The sequence below is a fragment of the Oncorhynchus mykiss genome, chromosome 17, assembly GCF_057628025.1.
Source record: "Oncorhynchus mykiss isolate SJ-2025 chromosome 17, ASM5762802v1, whole genome shotgun sequence".
NCBI lineage: Eukaryota > Metazoa > Chordata > Actinopteri > Salmoniformes > Salmonidae > Oncorhynchus > Oncorhynchus mykiss.
In genome coordinates this window covers 40,447,173-40,469,084 of record NC_143038.1, presented here as the reverse complement: position 1 = coordinate 40,469,084, position 21,912 = coordinate 40,447,173, and the positions used below count along the sequence as shown (strand labels likewise).

Here is a 21,912-nt window from a genome sequence, read left to right as displayed (position 1 = left end):
GCATTCAATGCTTCTGCTTTGAAAGTGGTGTGGTGGTGCCACACCAGATTCCAATCTACTGGGGCAAATGCGGCTCTGCCTTGCTGGTAAGGATGTTGTCTCTGGTTTTGAATCTGAATTTAGAGAACTGAATTTGAAAACGGAATCTGAAGTTGAATATATGACATTTATATAAACTAGAAATTTGTCACGTATACTCCCTCTCCGGCCTCTAGGTCATCAGGCAGCTGATTATCCCGCACACCTGTCACCATCGTCTCGCGCACCTGCGCCTCATGACACTCACCTGGACTCCAGGTCAGTTCCCCAGCTCTGTTTCCCGCTTCTGCATTTATTGTTTTTTGCCTGTATTATTAGTTTGCTGATGCTGTTCCTGTCTCGTTCCATGTCCGTTCTTTATTAAATGTTTGACTCCCCGTACCTGCTTCGTCTCTCCAGCGTCATTCCATGTGACAATGTCGGTGACAATGTTGTTTGTGTTTCATGTTCATTGTTTCTTTTATATATTAAAACACTCACTCCCTGAACTTGCTTCCCGACTCTCAGCGCACTCGTTACAAAATTATAGTTTGTAAACTTGATACACAGATAATGCAATGTCTAACATATTGAAACTGAATATATAGTAAATATTGAATGTAAATATTAAATTAAATAGAAATTGCATTTTAAAATGAATGCAATATTCATTCAATTCAGTTTGAAATCATGAAATACAAGTTCAATTTATGAATTCAACGAAAAAAATGTGTGCATTTTCAAAATGATGGAATTCAAATACAATTTCTGTTGGCACTGAAATCCCTCCATAGAAGATTATTTTCATTTCTCCAACCATGACTCCTCAGTTTCCACTGTTCTTTATTTTTTACTGTCTTTAATTGTATTATTTTAGTCAGTGGGTTGGACTTTCCCCCATCCCATTCCGTTTCCCCTCCTCTCTACGATTTCCAATAATATAACCACTGACAAGGCTGTTGCATCACTACTGGGAATACAACACATGCTTCCCTTCGGGATCATTATACACACATCATTGAGGGTCACCTTGGGAGAGACTAAGGGAAGTTACCTAATATGTCACATTTATGTTCAATAATATACGTATTTGCTTGTATTGAGTGTAAGATTGTGTTATATCATGACATGTGTTGACCCGAGGTTCAAGGCTCGTATTGATCGTGTTAATGTATCTGTGAGCCATGTTCGCTGCTGAGCAGGCTCTAGGAAATGTGTCTATTAGAGGCCTCTGGGTCGTATTCATTAGGTTGCTGTTAACTTTTTCTACTGTGTGCATTAATGCATATGAACATGATGCAGTATACATGTGTCAGTTTCTAGTAGAATATCCAGGCTTCATTAGAATGTATGCTTTGGTTACCAAGTCATCCCCACCCCCACAGCAATACAGCCCTAATTGGCCAGTAGCACATGGTCATAGATAGGAAATAAGTCAGTTGATAGGAATATGTCCAGTTGAAATTAGTAAGTTCTGTGTGGAAGGGTATCTCCATTGTCGAGCATTGCATTTTTCAGGGAAACGAATAACACGATTAGCTAGGAAACCACAGTAAATGTCATATTGATTCCACAGTATTTAAAATCAGGATATTTACAACCAATTTCAAATGTCAACAACAGGAATCCTTTCAACACTAGGCTACTTAAGTTTTATACATGTACAAATATAGATTTGTACAATAGATTTTAAAGTTACAACAAGCCTCCTCATTATAACAATGTAACTCTCGTATAACATACATGAGTGCAAAACCTACACCGTTCGTTTCCCCACACACTTAGCAGTTGATGAAAACACTCTGGGAAATATTTTCTCTCTCTTATTGAGCTGGCTGGCTTTTGAGAGGCAATAAAAGTGTCAGAATCCCCATCTCCTCCACAGACTCGACAATGTCTATGAGCCATGTTAACCTCCATCTGCTGCAGCTTAGCAGAAGAGAAATTTAACACGATCAAGGATAAAATGTCAGAGAACCATTTGCCATGCAGCCCTAGGCCCAAAATTTGATTTCTGGTATCAGTCAATTTGGTTGTACCTTCTCCACCCTGCCCCAAGCACCCCCTTCCTCTCATCTTCTGTCCCTTCCCTAGTCTTTCCCCCTCTTTCTTCACTTCCTCTCTCTCTCGCTCGCTCCATCCCTCCTTCGCCTTCCACCAGAAAGGCTTATTATTCAATTTACCTCTGAGACTGACCGGCTGGTCTCAGGCTTTTCTTCAATTGTCCTTTTGCTTTCTTCCCAAAGATAGCCTGAGGTCCTAAATGGTGTAAAAAATAAAATTTAAATTAAAACAAAGCAAGCACAATATTTTCCTGTATATTTGGAGCAATGTAAAAAAAAAAAATGCAGTCATCAGGGCTAAGATACTTCAAAGGTCTCGCCGGTGAATACTGAGCACTGTTGTCTCATTCTCATTACAGATCTGTTTGTGAGACATAATGCACTCACAATGACACAGAACTCCCTGGCCAGTGTGGATATCTGAGCATAGGCATATCTGATATCTGACATACTCATATGACAGTCCTCATCTTGCTGCAAAAGTAAGCATGGCACATCCACATCCCTTCCTCTGAGCATTACACATCCCCATCCCTTCCTCTGAGCGTTACACATCCCCATCCCTTCCTCTGAGCATTACACATCCCCATCCCTTCCTGTCAGCATTACACATCCCCATCCCTTCCTGTCAGCATTACACATCCCCATCCCTTCCTGTCAGCATTACACATCCCTTCCTGTAAGCATTAAACATCCGCATCCCTTCCTCTGAGCATTACACATCCCCATCCCTTCCTGTCAGCATTACATATCCCTTCCTGTCAGCATTACATATCCCTTCCTGTCAGCATTACACATCCCTTCCTGTAAGCATTACACATCCCTTCCTGTCAGCATTACACATCTGCATCCCTTCCTGTCAGCATTACACATCCCTTCCTGTCAGCATTACACATCCCTTCCTGTCAGCATTACACATCCCTTCCTGTCAGCATTACACATCCGCATCCCTTCCTGTCAGCATTACGCATCCCTTCCTGTCAGCATTACGCATCCCTTCCTGTAAGCATTACACATCCCTTCCTGTCAGCATTATACATCCGCATCTCTTCCTGTCAGCATTACACATCCCTTCCTGTCAGCATTACACATCCCTTCCTGTCAGCATTACACATCCCTTCCTGTCAGCATTACACATCCCTTCCTGTAAGCATTACACATCCATATCCCTTTCTCTGTCAGCATTACACATCCGCATCCCTTTCTCTGTCAGCATTACACATCCGCATCCCTTTCTCTGTCAGCATTACACATCCCTTCCTGTCAGCATTACACATCCGCATCCCTTTCTCTGTCAGCATTACACATCCCCATCTCTTTCCCTGTAAGCATTACATTTCTGATTTTTCAATTTTAGTAATTTATAGTTGCTCTTATCCAGAGCAAGTTAGTGCCTTCATCTTAAGATAGCTAAGTGGGACAACCACATATCACAGGCATAGTAAATAAATTTTTCCTCAATAAAGTCATTACACATCCATATCCCTTCCTGTAAGCATTCAGCATTTTCCTTGATCATCACATTCACAACACAAGGTATGATATCAAAGCCTAGCATTTTGGGTAGCAAAACAACAATCCACTTGGCTGCCAGCTCATTTCTCCCAGTGCTCAGCTATAATTCAGCATTAATAGTAAAGCATTTCTACTGACACTCCACACAATCCTTTAGTCTACAAGGCTTTTTAAAAAATCACATTCTGTAAGTGGGCTTTTACCCACTGGGCTTTTGTGTCACCTCAACCAAAGCCCCTCTAAAATCCATACCTGGAATACAAAAGTAGCTAACTATCGGCTTAGGGTGCCCAACCAGGTGTGAGCCATACAATCCATGCCATTGACATGACTTGCAAGCAGAGCCTCAGTCAGCTGAATTATTTATATGTGGCTCAATAGGCCTGCTGCCTAACTTCGCTTTAATAATCCCCCATGTATTACAGAGACTAGACTACTCCACAACAGTCTCCCACGACCTGTACACGCTGTATGAATGCTATTTTCTCTGCTAACGTACTCTCAGCCCAGCTGCTTTATTTATTCATGGTAACATATTGCAGCAGCAGTGGCAGTGGTAGGGAGCACACTCCACAGCTCTGCAGCTACAGCATCCTACAGCATCAGTTTCCAGACGCGTTTTACAACCAGAATGGGAAAACGAAAGAAAAGCGGTGGCGGTGCAGAGATGTTCTGATAAGAGGGCGGATGTTTATCCCTCCTCCTACCTTCTGTAGGATTTGTATTTCGTTCCTTCTCGTCGTCCATAACAGTTTTCATATAAACCCAGGCCTCTTTTCTCCTCCATTTTCCTCGGTCTCCGCTCTTGGTTATCCCTCCTCAGAGACAGGAAGTGATTGAACTAATGCTCCTAACGCTGGATCACACCATGACCTAATTTCACTGCTATAACAGCTAATGCAATAGAACATAATACAGATCCTCATAAGATACCGGAAAGCATATTACCATTAATTAATTATCACATTATTGAACAATCTGAATTATTGAGAAGATGTGCTTTAGCGGGAATTGGATTTGATCTGCACCAAGATGTATAAAGTCTATTCATCCAAACTGGCTCTATATCGAATACTTTTAAAACAAGAACAGAGAGAGATGTAGACAGAATCACAGAGAGAGAGAGAGAGAGAGAGAGAGAGAGAGAGAGAGAGAGAGAGAGAGAGAGAGAGAGAGAGAACAGCCTGGTTATCATGGTGACCTTTGGGTGAGAGGAGACAGACAACGCCATGATAGAATTCCTGTAATCCTCACAGCTTCTGCTCATTCAACATGCATGTGGCGCACAGCAGAAATAGAAAATGAACAAGCACATGGACCACAGCCATCTTTCCTTTTGATGTGACATTGTACAGAGTTAGTCTGCTTCATAGCACTACTTGTACTACACTACCTATGCTAATACTACTTTCCCCCATTGTCAAATAAAATTGCTGAATGGTTTTTGATAACCTACTAGACTCTCCTCACAGATGCTAACAGAGTGTGTGTGTGTGTGTGGGGGGGGGGGGGGGGGGGGAGCAGAACAAACTGAAGCAGCCAGTTTAGTTCATCTACATCCAACTCTGACATCCCCAACTGCCACTCCAAATCTGTAACCTTTGGATTTTGACAGCCGGTGTACAGCATTCTGCGGGGGCATTTGGGGACGCAGCGGCAGTCTTCTATTCATGTGGTATTACTACCTGTGGACTGGTGCACCCTGGTCTCTTCCTGGCTGAGCTGTGGGCGCTCACTTTCACAGACACAGCACAGCTCTTTAATTGGAGCACTATCAGCGTGAGCTAATGCCACTTCAATTACCTGCCCATAAACCCCATGGTTAAGACAGAGCAGCACTGCGGAGCCCACAGCTGACAGAGAGAGCAAAGAGAGTGAGAATGTCTGTGTGTTTGTGGCATCATTTGGAACTGGACACCAACGTGAATATATATATTTACACCAATATTGTGTAAAGGGAAAAGCAAGGCAAGGCAACTCCCATGATGACTAACGGGGTAATGCTAGTCAGTCAGTTTTCCCATGTCATAAAAGGCTTCCTAGAGTTGAATAGGATAAGTGTGTTGTAGGGAAAAAGTGACCCTAAGCTTAGTTCAGGGAAACATCCTATTTTATGATACTAGGATACAGGATACAATTATGGCAGAGAGAGGATTTCCAGATGATCTCCCCCGCATGTCTGAGAAACACACACAGGAAAATTTGATAGAGAAAAACAGATTTGGTTTGGAATCGTTGTCTGACAAGAGTGATTCCTGTTTGTTTACTAGTAACGTGGTGGCATTTGGTGACCCCTATGGTTCGGTGCTGGACGCTGTTGGCACTGAGTGGTTCGTGTGATTTCGCCAGCGACTAAATTCGGAGTGACAATCAGATTCTGAGTCTTGCTGTATGGCATGCTCTCATTAACATGACTCTGTCTTAACTTATAAATCACAAGAGGCTCCAGCATTGAAAACCGGCAGAGAGATTTCTCCGGCTATTCCATCATATCTGATTCTGAGATGCCCACTTTTCCATTCAGACTAGAGGAAAGGGTTACAGGGGTCATCAAAAGTTAATCTGCCATCAAGGAACAGTATGACATCAAGCCCATAGTAAACTATATGATAGAAAAAACATATTTCATCATCTACAATTCAATTTCATGTCACCTATTTCCCTGGGGAAATACATTATCTGTCAAAAAATATTTCTTTTTTTTTTTTTTCATTCCAGGATTATAGACTATCTTTCAAGGAACATATCTTTTCGATTTCAACAACTGTGCATTTTCTTTAAATAAATCACCCTCGCAACTGACAGATTCAACTTTACTTTCCTGCCATATTGCAGATAGACGCAATTAAGTCGAACAAAGTACCTTAGTTCAATTAGCCAACCAAGCCAACCTCTGAGTATCCCCCAGGTGAATATCCTGTCGGAAAGGAATGATAAATGACCTGCAATGGACCACTAACCAAAACATAGCAGTTAGTATGTTCAACACATCATATGAGTCACAACACAACAAACATATCAGTGGCCATGTTTAATACAGTTACTCACAGCACAACACAACACAACACAACACAACACAAACAAAAAGTAATGGCCGGAGGGAGGGAGGCTGTTTGTTGGGCTGTTGAGCATACCTGACCCTGCAGAGTTTGGGTTCTGGTTGGTGGCTAGCAGTGTGATGAAGTCCTGGCAGGTATTGGGCTGCAACAGTGGGCTGTCGTCCAGACAGAGGTCAATGATGAGGGCTACCGCCTTCTCACAGTACATATCATGGTCCTCTCTCTCCTCCGCAGAACTCATTCTCCTCTGTGAGCCTGAGTCCCACACAGTCTTTAGCTCTCATCCAGGACCAGAGAAGTAAAGTGGGGGAAAAGCTAAGGCAGAAGAGGGATGGTGATGGTGATGGTGCTGCATGAAAAATAGATGCAACTTCCCGCTCTCCTCTTATTCTTGCTCTCTCTTTGCCTCTCAGGCTCCTGGATGTACAGCCAGTCAGTGTCAGTATGTGTGTCTTTGTGGGTGTCTGTGTGTGCGTAAAAGAGAGTGTGTGGGAGGGGTCTTAATGAAGCAGTGGGACCCCCCAGGTATTCCCAGAGCAGGAGTGTTGCATCATACCATATGCATGCTGAGAAAAGAAGAGAACGAGAGAGGGCTGACCCTCACATGTGCTCTCTCTCTCTCTTTCTCTCTCTCTCTCTCAGCATGTGGTAGGATACAGTATGAATATAAAGGAGCGATTGCTCTAGCTCTCCTCCTCTTTTTGTCTTTAGAGGTCTTTCCACAGACTGTGCCTGTATTTATCTTATGCTCATGGGTACATAAATGTGCAGTATGTAGAAGACTGTACATATTACTGTATTGTTACTGTAAATAGGGATGGGATTTACTGCATTTCATCAATTGAACTCAAATACTGTTCCCACTTTACATGTCTGCTGCATTTTTAATCATTCAGGTGTGATGTGCATGCAAATTAGTTCTCAGTTATTCCAAATAAGGTGTTCATGGTGATAAGGTGAAAAGTATTTCAGTGTGAGAAAAAATGAATATGAAAATGCCAGAAAATGCATACACATGCAATATATTAACACATGAATTAGTTTGTGCTGCTTTATTAGCTAATCCATTTATTTCAAAAACAGATAATGATATCAAATACAGCTGCTAAACCACTAATACTGCACCATGCAATTGACATGATACAATGTGAAAGCAGAGAGAGAGAGAGAGAGAGAGAAAGATAGCAAGAGAGTGTCTAGAAGGAGAAATAGAGAAAGAGAGATGAGATGCTCCAGTCACAGAGGTCAGATTTACAGTATTCCTTATCTGAGTCAGGATTACAAAAATCGGAGTCCAGGTTAGGAATATATCGATTAATCGGCAACTACCGCAAAGATGATCGCCAGCACTCAGCAAAACATGCCCTCTGACATGGTAAAGTCACTTTACATATATGTGCTTTCATTCTTCTATTCAATAGTATTGTTAACGAAATACTGTGCATAGGGAGCATCCATTGTTGAAAAATCATACAGGGAAACTGATTTCTTCAGAAGAAATTCTAAAGTTTGTTATGAGTGTCATGCCTTGTGTTTCTCGGGTTAAAGTCACATTTCCGCTTGAATCTGTCTCCAACGGTATGCACGCTGTCCATGTGCATAGATCTATAGGCAACCATAATTAATTGAAGTATCTATGTGCTGTTGTTCCTTTCTTGCCCTCATAGATACTGTTGTGCTGTTGACCTTTACTTGTTGGCCAGATTTTGCATTTCTGGCATACAAAAAATGTTCTTACATGTTTTTCTTAGCAATTCTTGACTACTACCTGCTGCAAAAACTAGTTTTCTTTCAAGAGAAAGTCGCAAACTATCTCATTTGTTAGTTTATTTGATCGTTTTCTTTGCTCATTTTAGTTATCATTAATGTTGTTCTCCTCTTTAAATCTCTCCTCCTCCATCTCCGTAGCATATTGCTGTGTTTTAATTAGCGAGAATGACTGTAGCTTAAATCTTCACAGTGGGATCTGATAGGCTATGTCAGTCCTTCCTTATCTACTCTGACTGCTATTATACAAGGCACAATTTGGAGATTATTATGCAGGGTGTCAGGGTTATCCAGGGAAGCGTTTGAATCACATTAATTGACAGGGATGCGACACTCGACAGTGATTACATTTTTACTATACTTAATGAAGTGTCAGTGATTTGTTCAAGTTCTTGATGACTTCTTTTGTCGTCAATGGTGCTAATGACACAATGAAACCAACTCCCTCTCTTCTTCACTTCATTTTGTAACTCAACCTACCTACGTCTGAAGTCATAACCTAACAACTGTAGTGTGTGTGTTTGTGTGTGCGTGTGCACGTGCACACCGGTATGTGTGTTTCCTCCATCAGAATGGTGTGGCTTACCATGGTCCTCCACGTAACTGGAGAGGCATTGGGATAGCTTTGATGGTGATCCTGATGATCATTTCACTGGTCATCCTGTCTGTCATCATGCTCACTCCTGGTAAGAGGAAAACAAGCTAGGCTCAGAGGCAGATGAGACTCCAGTCTCTGGGTCTCCCAATACCCCCAACTAGCATACTCCTCAATGCGATCAGTCCCAAGCCAAATCAGTCGGGTTTTGTCTGCTATATATTTAGCCTTACATTGAAATGCTTTACTATTTGCTTTTCAAGACAACCAGTAGAATGAAAAACTATTTGACATAAAAAGTTACATTCATGAGTTTGATTCACTTTTGCCACTACAAAAATGAGATCCACCAAACAAAAACCTGATAAAAAAAAGCTTTTTATGAGAGCAATGTAATTACAGGAAATGTTGGCTCAATGGGAAATTAATAATCAAAAAGTCGTGTTCAATTTGTGTTCAATTTGGAGTTGGTGAGAGCAACTATATGAGTCTATTACAGTGTTAAATACACAATTTCCTGGGTGAAAACGGATTAAATTGACCGGTATATCAACAAAACATCCCCCATTGTCTTATAGTCACCTCTGGGATCTGTCTGTCAGTGTTTGAAGTCTGTCTGGGAGTTGTAAGAAAGCTCAGGAAAACATCTGAAAACATCTGGAATGATCACACATATTCAATGTAGAAAAAGACCTTTGCGCAGAGCAAAGAGCAAAAACGATAAAACGTGTGTGTTAGTGAGAGTCTAAGCTTTTCCATCAATGGGGCCATAATGGTTTGTTGATCAAACTGTTCGGACTCTAAAGATGTTTTCATGAGAACAACCGATTTCGGTGTCCTCTTTGGTCTTACAAACACCGCTCTAAGTCAGCCTTCACCCATAGCACAGAATAATGTTGGGTAGCCACGGATTCAGTAAAAACCATTTCCTCCATTTGGCCCTTTCTTCCTGCTACTCATCCCTCTCTGTCTTCATCTTTGTTGCAGATGATTCTCTTCTTCTCCAGCGCTCCTGTCTTACTCTGGAGGACCTGGACAAAGACAATTTCAAAGTTCATGACGCCCATGTGACCTGGCTCAACGGTGAGGAGAGCCAGGCTTCCATGGCACAGATTTCATTTACAAAACATGCATGTCAAGCCTTAAATGATTAATATACATTTTGACAGGCTGCCCACCTTGTGTAGCATACTGTACACCCTGTGGCTTCACTGTAACTTGACAGTATTTACGGAGCATTCCGACTGCGTCCCAAATGGCACTCTATTCCCTATATAGTGTACTACTTTTGACCAGGGCCGATATTGTAGTGTGGTAAATATTGATCATATAGGCTATGTCATATATACTGTACCTCACATGCAATCCATAATAAGACTATGCAATTAGCCTATTAAAATGTTTACCTGACTCCATAATGACAATTTATCAATATGCAAGAGACTCCAGTTGAGTTACAGGAATTGGAAGGTCAAGAAAGTTCTGTGAATGGAATTCTAATCCAAGTGTATTTTATTAACATTGTAAAATAAACGGATTCACATACAAGGCATAAGCTTAAGCTTAAGCTTACAAGGCATAAGCTTAATTTACAAAGCATGAAAAAGTATTACAAGGCATTATCCTAGACATGATCAGAGAGGGAGAGAGAGAGAAAGTGTATTTTTTAAATTTAACTAGGCAAGTCAGTTAAGAACAAATTCTTATTTACAATAACGACCTACCCCGGCCAAACCCGGACAACGCTGAGCCAATTGTGCGGCACCCTATGGGACTTCCAATCACGGCCAGATGTGATACAGCCTGGATTCGAACCAGAGACTGTAGCGACGCCTCTTCTTATCAAATCAAATTGTATTTGTCACATGCGCAAATACAACATGCGTAGACCTTACAGTGAAATGCTTACTTACAAGCCCTTAACCAACAATGCAGTTTTAAGAAAATACTTTTAAAAAAGTAACAAATAAAAGTAACAAATAATTAAAGAGCAGCAGTAAAATAACAATAGCGAAGCTATATAAAGGGGGTACCGGTACAGAGTCAATGTGCGGGGGCAGCGGTTAGTCGAGGTAGTTGAGGTAATATGTACATGTAGGTAGCATTATTAAAGGGACTATCCATAGATGATAACAGAGAGTGGCAGCAGCATAGAAAGGGGGTGGGGGGGAATTGCAAATAGTCTGGGTAGCCATTTGATTAGATGTTCAGGAGTCTCATTGCTTGGGGGTAGAAGCTGTTTAGAAGCCTCTTGGACCTAGACTTGGCGCTTGCCATGCGGTAGTAGAGACAACCGTCTATGACTAGGTTGACTGGAGTCTATGACAATTTTTGAGGCATTCCTCTGACACCACCTGGTATGGAGGTCCTGGATGGCAGAAAGCTTGGCCCAGGTGATGTACTGGGCCGTACGCACTACCCTTTGTAGTGCCTTGCGGTCGGAGGCCGAGCAGTTGCCATACCAGGCAATGATGCAACTAGTCAGGATGCTCTCGATGGTGCAGCTGTAGAACCTTTTGAGGATCTGAGGACCCATATCAAATCTTTTCAGTCTCCTGAGGGGGAATAAGTTTTGTTGTGCCCTCTTCACAACTGTCTTGGTGTGCTTATACCATGATAGTTTGTTGGTGATGTGGACGCCAAGGAACTTGAAACTCTCAACCTGCTCCACTACAGCCCTGTCGATGAGATTGGGGGCATGCTCGGTCCTTCTTTTCCTGTAGTCCACAATCATCTCCTTTGTCTTGATCATGTTGAGGGAGAGGTTGGTGTCCTTGCACCACACGGTCAGGTCTCTGACCTCCTCCTTATAGGATGTCTCATCTTTATTGGTGATCAGGCCTACCACTGTTGTGTCATCTGCAAACTTAATGATGGCGTTGGTGTCATGCCTGGCCGTGCAGTCATGAGTGAACAGGAAGTACAGGAGGGGACTGAGCACGCACCTCTGAGGGGCCCCACGTGTTGAGGATCAGCATGGCGGATGTGTTGTTACCTACCCTTACCACTTGGGGGTGGCCCTTCGGGAAGTCCAGGATCCAGTTGCAAAGGGAGATGTTTAGTCCCAGGGTCCTTAGCTTAGTGAGGAGCTTTGAGGGCACAGTGGTGTTGAACACTGAGCTGTAGTCAATGAATAGCATTCTCACATACAGTTGAAGTCGGAAGTTTACATACACTCAATTAGTATTTGGTAGCATTGTCTTTAAATTGTTTAACTTGGGTTAAATGTTTTGGGAAGCCTTTCCTAAGCTTCCCACAGTAAGTTGGGTGAACATTGGCCCATTCCTCCTAACAGAGCTGGTGTACCTGAGTCAGGTTTGTAGGCCTCCTTGCTCGCACACACTTATTTAGTTCTGCCCACACATTTTCTAAAGGATTGAGGTCAGGGCTTTGTGATGACCACTCCAATACCTTGACTTCGTTGTCCTTAAGCCATTTTGCCACAACTTTGGAAATACGCTTGGGGTCATTGTCCATTTGGACCAAAATTTAACTTCCTGACTGATGACTTGAGATGTTGCTTCAATATATCCACATAATTTTCCTATCTCATGATGCCATCTATTTTGTGAAGTGCACCAGTCCCTCCTGCAGCAAAGCACCCCCACAACATGATGCTGCCACCCCCGTGCTTCACGGTTGCGATGGTGTTCTTCAGCTTGCAAGCCTCCCCTTTTCTCCTCCAAACATAACAATGGTCATTATGGCCAAACCGTTCTATTCTGTTTCATGAGACCAGAGGACATTTCTCTAAAAAGTACGATCTTTGTCCCCATGTGCAGTTGCAAACCGTAGTCTGGCTTTTTTATGGCGGTTTTGGAGCAGTAACTTCTTCCTTGCTGGGCGGCCTTTCAGGTTATGTCGATATAGGACTCGTTTTACTGTGGATATAGAAACTTTTGTACCCGTTTCCTCCAGCATCTTCACAAGGTCCTTGGCTGTTGTTCTGGGATTGATTTGCATTTTTCACACCAAAGTACGTTCACAGAACGCATCTCCTTCCTGAGTGGTATGACGACTGTGTGGTCCCATGGTGTTTATACTTGCCTACTATTGTTTGTACAGATGAATGTGGTACCTTCAGGCATTTGGAAATTGCTCCCAAGGATGAACCAGATGGCCTACCAGATTTTTTTTCTGAGATCTTGGCTGATTTCTTTAGATTTTCTCATGATGTCAGGCAAAGAGGCACTGAGTTTGAAGGTAGGCCTTGAAATACATCCACACGTACACCTCCAATTGACTCAAATGATGTAAATTAGCCTACCAGAAGCTTCTAAAGCCATGACATAATTTTCTGACATTTTCCAAGCTGTTTGAAGGCACAGTCAACTTAGTGTATGTAAACTTCTGACCCACTGGAATTGTGATACAGTGAATTATAAGTGAAATAATCTGTCTGTAAACAATTGTTGGAAAAATGACTTGTGTCATGCACTAAGTAGATGTCCTAACCAACTTGCCAAAACTACAGTTTGTTAACAAGAAATTTGTGGAGTGGTTGAAAAATGAGTTTTAATGACTCCAACCTAAGTGTATGTAAACTCCCGACTTCAACTGTAGGTGTTCCTTTTGTCCAGGTGTGAAAGGGTAGTATGGAGTGCAATAGAGATTGCATCATCTGTGGATCTGTTGGGGCGGTATGCAAATTGGAGTGGGTCTCGGGTTTCTGGGATAATGGTGTTAATGTGAGCCATGACCAGCCTTTCAAAGCACTTCATGGCTACAGACGTGAGTGCTACGGGTTGTTAGTCATTTAAGCAAGTTACCTTAGTGTTCTTGGGCAAAGGGACTATGGTGGTGTGCTTGAAACATGTTGGTATTACAGACTCAGACAGGGAGAGGTTTAAAATGTCAGCGAAGACACTTGCCAGTTGGTCATCGCATGCTCGGAGTACTCGTCCTGGTAATCCGTCTGGCCCTGAGACCTTGTGAATGTTGACCTGTTTAAAGGTCTTACTCACATCGGCTGCATAGAGCGTGATTACACGGTCATCCGGAACAGCTGATACTCTCAATAATGTTTAAGTGTTACTTGCCTCAAAGTGATCATAGAAGTAGTTTAGCTCATCTGGTATGCTTGTGTCACTGGGCAGCTCTCAGCTGTGCTTCCCTTTGCAGTCTGTAACAGTTTCCAAGCCCTGCCACGTCCGAAGAGCGTCAGAGCCGGTGTAGTACAATAAGATCTTAGTCCTGTATTGACGCTTTGACCATTTGATGGTTCATCGGAGGGCATAGCGGGATTTCTTATAAGCTCCCGGGTTAGAGTCCCGCTCCTTGAAAGCGGCAGCTCTACCCTTTAGCTCAGTGCGAATGATGCCTGTAATCCATAGCTTCTGGTTGGGGTATGTACCGACAGTCACTGCGGGGAAGATGTCACAGATGCGCTTATTGATTAAGCCAGTGACTGATGTGGTGTACTCCTCAATGCCATCGGAAGAATCCGGGAACATATTCCAGTCTGTGCTAGCAAAACAGTCCTGTAGCTTAGCATCTGCTTCACCTGACCACTTTTTTTATTGACAGAGTCACTGCTGGTTCCTGCTTTATATTTTACTCATACGCAGGAATCGGGAGGATATAATTATGGTCAGATTTGCCAAATGGAGGGCGAGGGAGAGATTTGTACGCGTCTCTGTGTGTGGAGTAATTGTGGTCTAGAGTTTTTTTTCCCTCTGGTTGAACATTTAACATGCTGATAGAAATTAAGTGAAACGGATTTAAGTTTCCCTGCATTAAATTCCCCGGTCACTAGGAGTGCCGCCTCTGGATGAGTGTTTTCCTGTTTGTTTATGCCAGCATCGGTCTGTGGTGGTATGTAGACAGCTACGAAAAATACAGATGAAAACTCTCTAGTTAGATAGGGTAGTCCACAGTTTATCATGGGATACTCTACCTCAGGCGAGCAAAACCTCAAGACTACCTTAGATGTTGTTCACCAGCTATTGTATACAAATATACATAGACCCTTGTCTTACCAGAGGCTGCTGTTCTATTCTGCCTATAGAGTGTATAACCCTCCAGCTGAATGTTATTCCTGTCGTCGTTCAGCCACGACTCTGTGAAAAATAAGATATTACAGTTTTTAATGGCCCGTTGGTAGGATATACAGTGCCTTGCGAAAGTATTCGGCCCCCTTGAACTTTGCGACCTTTTGCCACATTTCAGGCTTCAAACATAAAGATATAAAACTGTATTTTTTTTGTGAAGAATCAACAACAAGTGGGACACAATCATGAAGTGGAACGACATTTATTGGATATTTCAAACTTTTTTAACAAATCAAAAACTGAAAAATTGGGCGTGCAAAATTATTCAGCCCCTTTACTTTCAGTGCAGCAAACTCTCTCCAGAATTTCAGTGAGGATCTCTGAATGATCCAATGTTGACCTAAATGACTAATGATGATAAATACAATCCACCTGTGTGTAATCAAGTCTCCGTATAAATGCACCTGCACTGTGATAGTCTCAGAGGTCCGTTAAAAGCGCAGAGAGCATCATGAAGAACAAGGAACACACCAGGCAGGTCCGAGATACTGTTGTGAAGAAGTTTAAAGCCGGATTTGGATACAAAAAGATTTCCCAAGCTTTAAACATCCCAAGGAGCACTGTGCAAGCGATAATATTGAAATGGAAGGAGTATCAGACCACTGCAAATCTACCAAGACCTGGCCGTCCCTCTAAACTTTCAGCTCATACAAGGAGAAGACTGATCAGAGATGCAGCCAAGAGGCCCATGATCACTCTGGATGAACTGCAGAGATATACAGCTGAGGTGGGAGACTCTGTCCATAGGACAACAATCAGTCGTATATTGCACAAATCTGGCCTTTATGGAAGAGTGGCAAGAAGAAAGCCATTTCTTAAAGATATCCATAAAAAGTGTTGTTTAAAGTTTGCCACAAGCCACCTGGGAGACACACCAAACATGTGGAAGAAGGTGCTCTGGTCAGATGAAACCAAAATTTAAATTTTTGGCAACAATGCAAAACGTTATGTTTGGCGTAAAAGCAACATAGCTCATCACCCTGACCACACCATCCCCACTGTCAAACATGGTGGTGGCAGCATCATGGTTTGGGCCTGCTTTTCTTCAGCAGGGACAGGGAAGATGGTTAAAATTGATGGGAAAATGGATGGAGCCAAATACAGGACCATTCTGGAAGAAAACCTGATGGAGTCTGCAAAAGACCTGAGACTGGGACGGAGATTTGTCTTCCAACAAGACAATGATCCAAAACATAAAGCAAAATCTTCAATGGAATGGTTCAAAAATAAACATATCCAGGTGTTAGAATGGTCAAGTCAAAGTCCAGACCTGAATCCAATCGAGAATCTGTGGAAAGAACTGAAAACTTCTGTTCACAAATGCTCTCCATCCATCCAACCTCACTGAGCTCGAGCTGTTTTGCAAGGAGGAATGGGAAAAAATGTCAGTCTCTCGATGTGCAAAACTGTTAGAGACATACCCGAAGCGACTTACAGCTGTAATCGCAGCAAAAGGTGGCGCTACAAAGTATTAACTTAAGGGGGCTGAATTAATTTTGCACGCCCAATTTTTCAGTTTTTGATTTGTTAAAAAAGTTTGAAATATCCAATAAATGTCGTTCCACTTCATGATTGTGTCCCACTTGTTGTTGATTCTTCACAAAAAATACAGTTTTATATCTTTATGTTTGAAGCCTGAAATGTGGCAAAAGGTCGCAAAGTTCAAGGGGGCCGAATACTTTCGCAAGGCACTGTACGTGCTTTTAGTTTGTTCCATTTATTTTCCAGCGATAATAGTACGGATGGCAAAGGCAGATTAGCCACTCGTCACTTGATCCTCACAAGGTACCCCAATCTCCTTCCACGAAATCTATGTCTCCTTCTACTGTGAATGACGGGGATGAGGGCCTGTTCGGGTGTCTGGAGTAAATCTCTCTCTCGTCCGACTCGTTAATGAAATATTATTTGTCCAATTCAAGGTGAGTAATCGCTGTTCTGATGTCCAGAAGCTCTTTTCGGTCATAAGAGATGGTAGCAGCAACAATATGTACAAAATAAGTTACAAACAACGCGAAAAAACAAACAAAATAGCACGGTTGGTTTAGAGCCAATAAAACGGCAGCCATCCTCTCCGGTGCCATTATTCTCATCTCAATGCATCCTCTTGCACTGAGATGCAGTGCCTTAGACCGCTGTGCCACTCGGGAGCCCTTATCTCACCACCACAGGTCAGAGGACAAAGAAGAGAAAGAGACAATGAATCTAAGACCCTTTTATAAGAGTTGTATGGATTCAACATCTGAGTTATTGACTAATAGCATTGCTGTTGAGTTAACGCCCAATCAGATATCAGACATACAGGATGTAAAGGCAACTGAACCTCTGTAACTCAGAGGTGTGACAAAATGGGGGTTGGAGAGATAATGCAGCATTCCTAAGACAACACAAAGGAAATCCTTGCATACAGTGTAAAGAGTCACTTCGGGGCTGCCCTGCAATATGGCTCTGGTCAAAAGTAGTGCAGTATGTAGGGCATAGGGTACCAATTGGGACACTTCATGCTGCTGTTGACATGCAGAGCACAGCACAGCTCATCAAGTCAACACAAATCATGAAACTGTCCTCAGGTTTGCGGTAGGGGACAACGTTACAATGTGAGAGAAGCTCAGTGTAAGTTTTATGGAATGTACTCTTGTAATTAATACATGTTGATGTTGACTGCTCTGCATCGTAGCTGCACTCTAGGGAATCAAATAACTCCCCCCCAAGGGACTGACTATACTTATGCCTCAAGGACCCCCTACTACCTGTTCAATAATGACCCAAATCTGACCCTAGTTAAGCGCCCTCAAATGTAACATAATTCCCTTTTTATGCATTTTTCTCTATATGCATATTCCGAACTTGAACTTAAGCATGAGAATTGTGTGCTATTCACCTGTTATTAGTTTTGGGTAGAGATCGAATAAATGAAGGTGTGGCAGAGGTGCCTACAGATACCCGTATTCTGACCTTGACTTAATTCCTTTAGAATTTCACCACCTTTACACGCCAGGAAACCATGAATAAGGTCTAGTGAACCAACCAGTTCCAAATAGAAAAAGCATCTACTTTATTTTTTCTGAAATAACACCATTCTCTGTCATTTACAATTCTCTAAGAGTGATTGATAAGAGCTAGGTAAATGAGTAATCCATTTGGATAAGGGAATTGTAAATATAAACTACACTTGTTTTGGATATGTTTGACCTTATAATCGCTGGAGACAAATGTGAAACCAGTCATATGGCAGCAAACTGAAGCATATCAACATATCAACTTTCCCACACTAATGTTTATGAAATGCTGTGCCATTATGCAGAATTTAAATTGTACTGCCTTTTAACTTGCAGGGATGGGCACTCTCAAATATCCCAAACTATCACAACTCAGGATAAGACCCAGATGCAGACAGCTAGAGTCACATACGTTTATTGACCCAAACAGGGGGCAGGCAAGAGACAGATCAAAGGCAGGCAGAGGTGTGTAATCCAGGGCAGAGTCAATAAGGTACCAAACAGCAGGCAGGCTCAGGGTCAGGACAGACAGAGGTTCGTAAACAGGTCAGAGTCAGACAGGTACAGAATGGCAGACAGGCTCAGAGTCAAGGCAGGCAGAAGGGTCAGAACTGGGGAAACTAGGAAACAGAACTTGAGAAAGCAGGGAGGCGGGAAAACACGCTGGTAAGACCTGACAAGACAAACTGGCAACAGACAAACAGAGAACACAGGTATAAATACACTGGGGATAATGAGGAAGATGGGTGACACCTGGAGGGGGGTGGAGACAAGCACCAAGACAGGTGAAACAGATCAGGGTGTGACACAAACAGTCTTTGTCTCCTATTTCTATCATTTTGTTTACCTTCATGTGCTTCTTCTGAAAACACCGTCAAATCCATGTGGTTGTTGCTGACGATCATTAGTAACAGTTGACAATATAAACAAAAGACATGTAGCCTAATTAAATCATTTTTTATTTGTATTTCACCTTTATTTAACCAGGTAGGCCAGTTGAGAACAAGTTCTCATTTACAACTGCGACCTGGCCAAGATTAAGCAAAGCAGTGCGACAAAAACAACACAGAGTTACACATGGAATAAATAAATGTACAGTCAATAACACAATAGAAAAAGTTTATATACAGTGTGTGCAAATGGCGTGAGGAGGTAATGCAATAAATAGGCCATAGTGGTGAAGTAATTACAATTTAGCAAATAAACACGGGAGTGATAGATGTGCAGATGATGATGTGCAAGTAGAAGTACTGGTGTGCAAAAGAGCAAAAAAGTAAATAAAAACAATATGGGGATGAGGTAGGTAGATTGGGTGGGCTATTTAAAGGTGGGCTGTGTACAGCTGTAGCGATCAGTAAGCTGCTCAGATAGCTGATGCTTAAAGTTAGTGAGGGAGATATGTCTCCAACTTCAGCGATTTTTGCACACACTGTACATATACTTTTTCTATTGTGTTATTGACTGTACATTTGTTTATCCCATGTGTTGTTGTTTTTGTCGCACTGCTTTGCTTTATCTTATCTGTATGTCACATACAGTACATGTACAATACATGTATATTTGACATAAATCCAATGGCCTCTATATTACATTACACTTTGCAGTTTATTCGTTTAGCAGACACTTTCTTTACTTTAGGATAATCAGGACGGTTTCCCGGACAAACATCATTCTCAATGGGAAGTCTCAATCCAAAGTGTTTTTTTGTTGTCCACGACTAGGCTTAATCTGGGTCTGGGAAACCAGTCCTTCATGTTTCAACAACAACTCTGTCTTCAGTCTATTTGCCAGTCTCACCACTGCATGGCTTCTACTCTAACTCCCCTCTGTAGATGATGAGGTGGCCTTTCGCACCAGGGAAGGGCACATCCTGAAACACAGCCTGAGTGAGAACCTCACCATCGCTCTGCTGGGTGGCAGCATCCTAGTGAGTACAGACGGAACAAACAAAACTCTGCTCCAAGGTGGTTGATTGACAGACTGATGGATCTTCGGCATACATATCCAGACTCTCAGTCTCCCACAGGTGTCAACTTGAATTTGAGAAATAATCACTCCTCCCACTGCCGTTTTTATTTGCATTTTGATATATCTGTTTCTGTTTTACAAGAATCTGAATGACACAAAGTTTCAAGTGTCACCAGACCAGAAGTATATTCTGCTGGCGTACAACTTGCATCTGGTAGGTAATGTTTAACAGTCAGCGTATCTATTGAGGAATATTTCAAGACAAAACTGGCAACTTACTGCTGATTTGTATCCATACCTCCACCCCCGTTTAAATAGACTGGTGTAATACTGCTCTAAGCAACATCTTTCATCTTTTAACAGGATATTTTCATTAAGAACTAAGCTAAGATTATTGAGAGAAAACAAACAAATCAGAACACTGTTATGCTCCCAAAGGGCTTGTTTTATCCCATTCAGAATCTGGCACCGTTTCTCTTTTGGGATGAGCATTTATTGTCCTTAAAGACTTGGAAATGCCTCAATGCAAAGAATATAAAATATGTGGCAGCACCAGCAGCTATGTAACTGAGTTACCATTATATCCATGGTAGCTATTATTGGAAACTATTTGGACTGTGTAGTCATTTTAGGCAAGTTCTTTACTTTTCATTTGATTATTTTCCTCTTCTCTGCCCTTGATAGGTGTTCTCAAAATCATTTTCAGCTTCCTATGTAATTTACAGTGTGGGGACAGGGTAAGTATTATTGATAGCATGATAATGTATTCCTTCCTATATTGTGCAATCAATCCAAACCAACACATCCAAATGTAATATGATGCATAACAGGTCATCTGGTAATTTAACAGTTTACTTCAGCCAATACCATGAATAAAAAAAAAAACTTGTTGTGTATGCATGTATTTGTGTGTATATTCTCATGCATTTCTGTGTTTGTTTCTTGCAGGGAATTTCTTGAGCTAAACCCACACAGAGTGAAGCCATCTGCTCTTCAATATGCCGCATGGGGTCCCCATGGAAATCATTTGGTGAGGCCCTAAGGCAGGAGTGCACAACATGCGGCCCACAGCCCAAATACGTCCCGAGAGATGCTCTTTTTTGGCCCATTATGTTCACACACTGTATGTTCATTTGTGTGTGTTATATTTACACTGAGTTACATAGGCACTCTGTTATTTTGGCAGATCTACATCTTTCAGAATAACCTCTACTACCAGCCTGGTGTGTACAGTGGTCCTGTGCGTCTCAGCACTACAGGCAGTGGGTCTGTTATCAACGGGCTGTCAGACTGGACATATGAGGGTGAGAGAGACGCTGCCTTTGTGGAATAAAATCATACTTACTTACTTAGTCCTCTTCTTCCCGGGTAGGACATAAGGCTGCAACAATCTTCTGCAACTGGAGTCTGTCTTTGGCCACAGCTTGCGCCCTGTCCCATGAGAGACCCAGCTCATCCAGCTCAGCCGCCACTGATCGTCGCCATGTAGTTTTTAGCATGCCTCGTTTGTGCTTTTCTGTTAGTGTCCACCTGACAGAACAACACCATAGACATCACATATATATTTTGTCATATACTATACTTTACCTCATAAATGATAATAGATCTATAATATGCAATGTATATGAACGTAATGTACTTGAATGTGCCCATCATCACAAATTAAGTTCCCATGAAGAAACATTACATTCTTATAAAATCTATATTAAGAATTTGTGAGCTAGAGTCTGTATACTATATACAGTATATGGGCCCATTTACACCTGCTACTGCATGTTGACTGTCATGTCATGTGTTTCCAGAAGAGATCCTCCAGACGTACCCTGCCTACTGGTGGTCTGGAGACGGGGTACGGCTGGCGTACCTGTCCATCAACAACAC

General features: G+C 42.2%; 2 protein-coding genes across 2 annotated transcripts in view; one reads left to right on the top strand and one right to left on the bottom strand.

Moving 5' to 3' along the window:
- The window catches only part of syt6b (synaptotagmin VIb), a 45,327-nt gene extending 38,095 nt beyond the window's left edge, over positions 1–7,232 (bottom strand). The window contains exon 1 of the mRNA XM_021568996.3: positions 6,731–7,232. Coding sequence (XP_021424671.1) covers positions 6,731–6,896 — 166 coding nt within the window. The 5' untranslated portion in view covers positions 6,897–7,232. The remainder of the gene's footprint in view (positions 1–6,730) is intronic.
- LOC149975948 (inactive dipeptidyl peptidase 10-like) lies at positions 146–20,768 on the top strand. The gene is made up of 3 exons (XM_090205590.1): positions 146–297; positions 10,005–10,100; positions 19,896–20,768. The coding sequence occupies exons 1-3, from the start codon at positions 276–278 to the stop codon at positions 20,033–20,035; spliced, it is 258 nt and encodes an 85-aa protein (XP_090061716.1). The 5' UTR covers positions 146–275; the 3' UTR covers positions 20,036–20,768.
- Positions 20,769–21,912: the final 1,144 nt, after the last annotated feature.

Coding starts and splice junctions, on each gene's coding strand:
- LOC149975948 (XM_090205590.1), top strand. CDS start 276: ATGACACTCACCTGGACTCCAG. Junction 298..10,004: donor GACACTCACCTGGACTCCAG/GTCAGTTCCCCA, acceptor TCTTTGTTGCAG/ATGATTCTCTTCTTCTCCAG. Junction 10,101..19,895: donor CCATGTGACCTGGCTCAACG/GTGAGGAGAGCC, acceptor TCCCCTCTGTAG/ATGATGAGGTGGCCTTTCGC.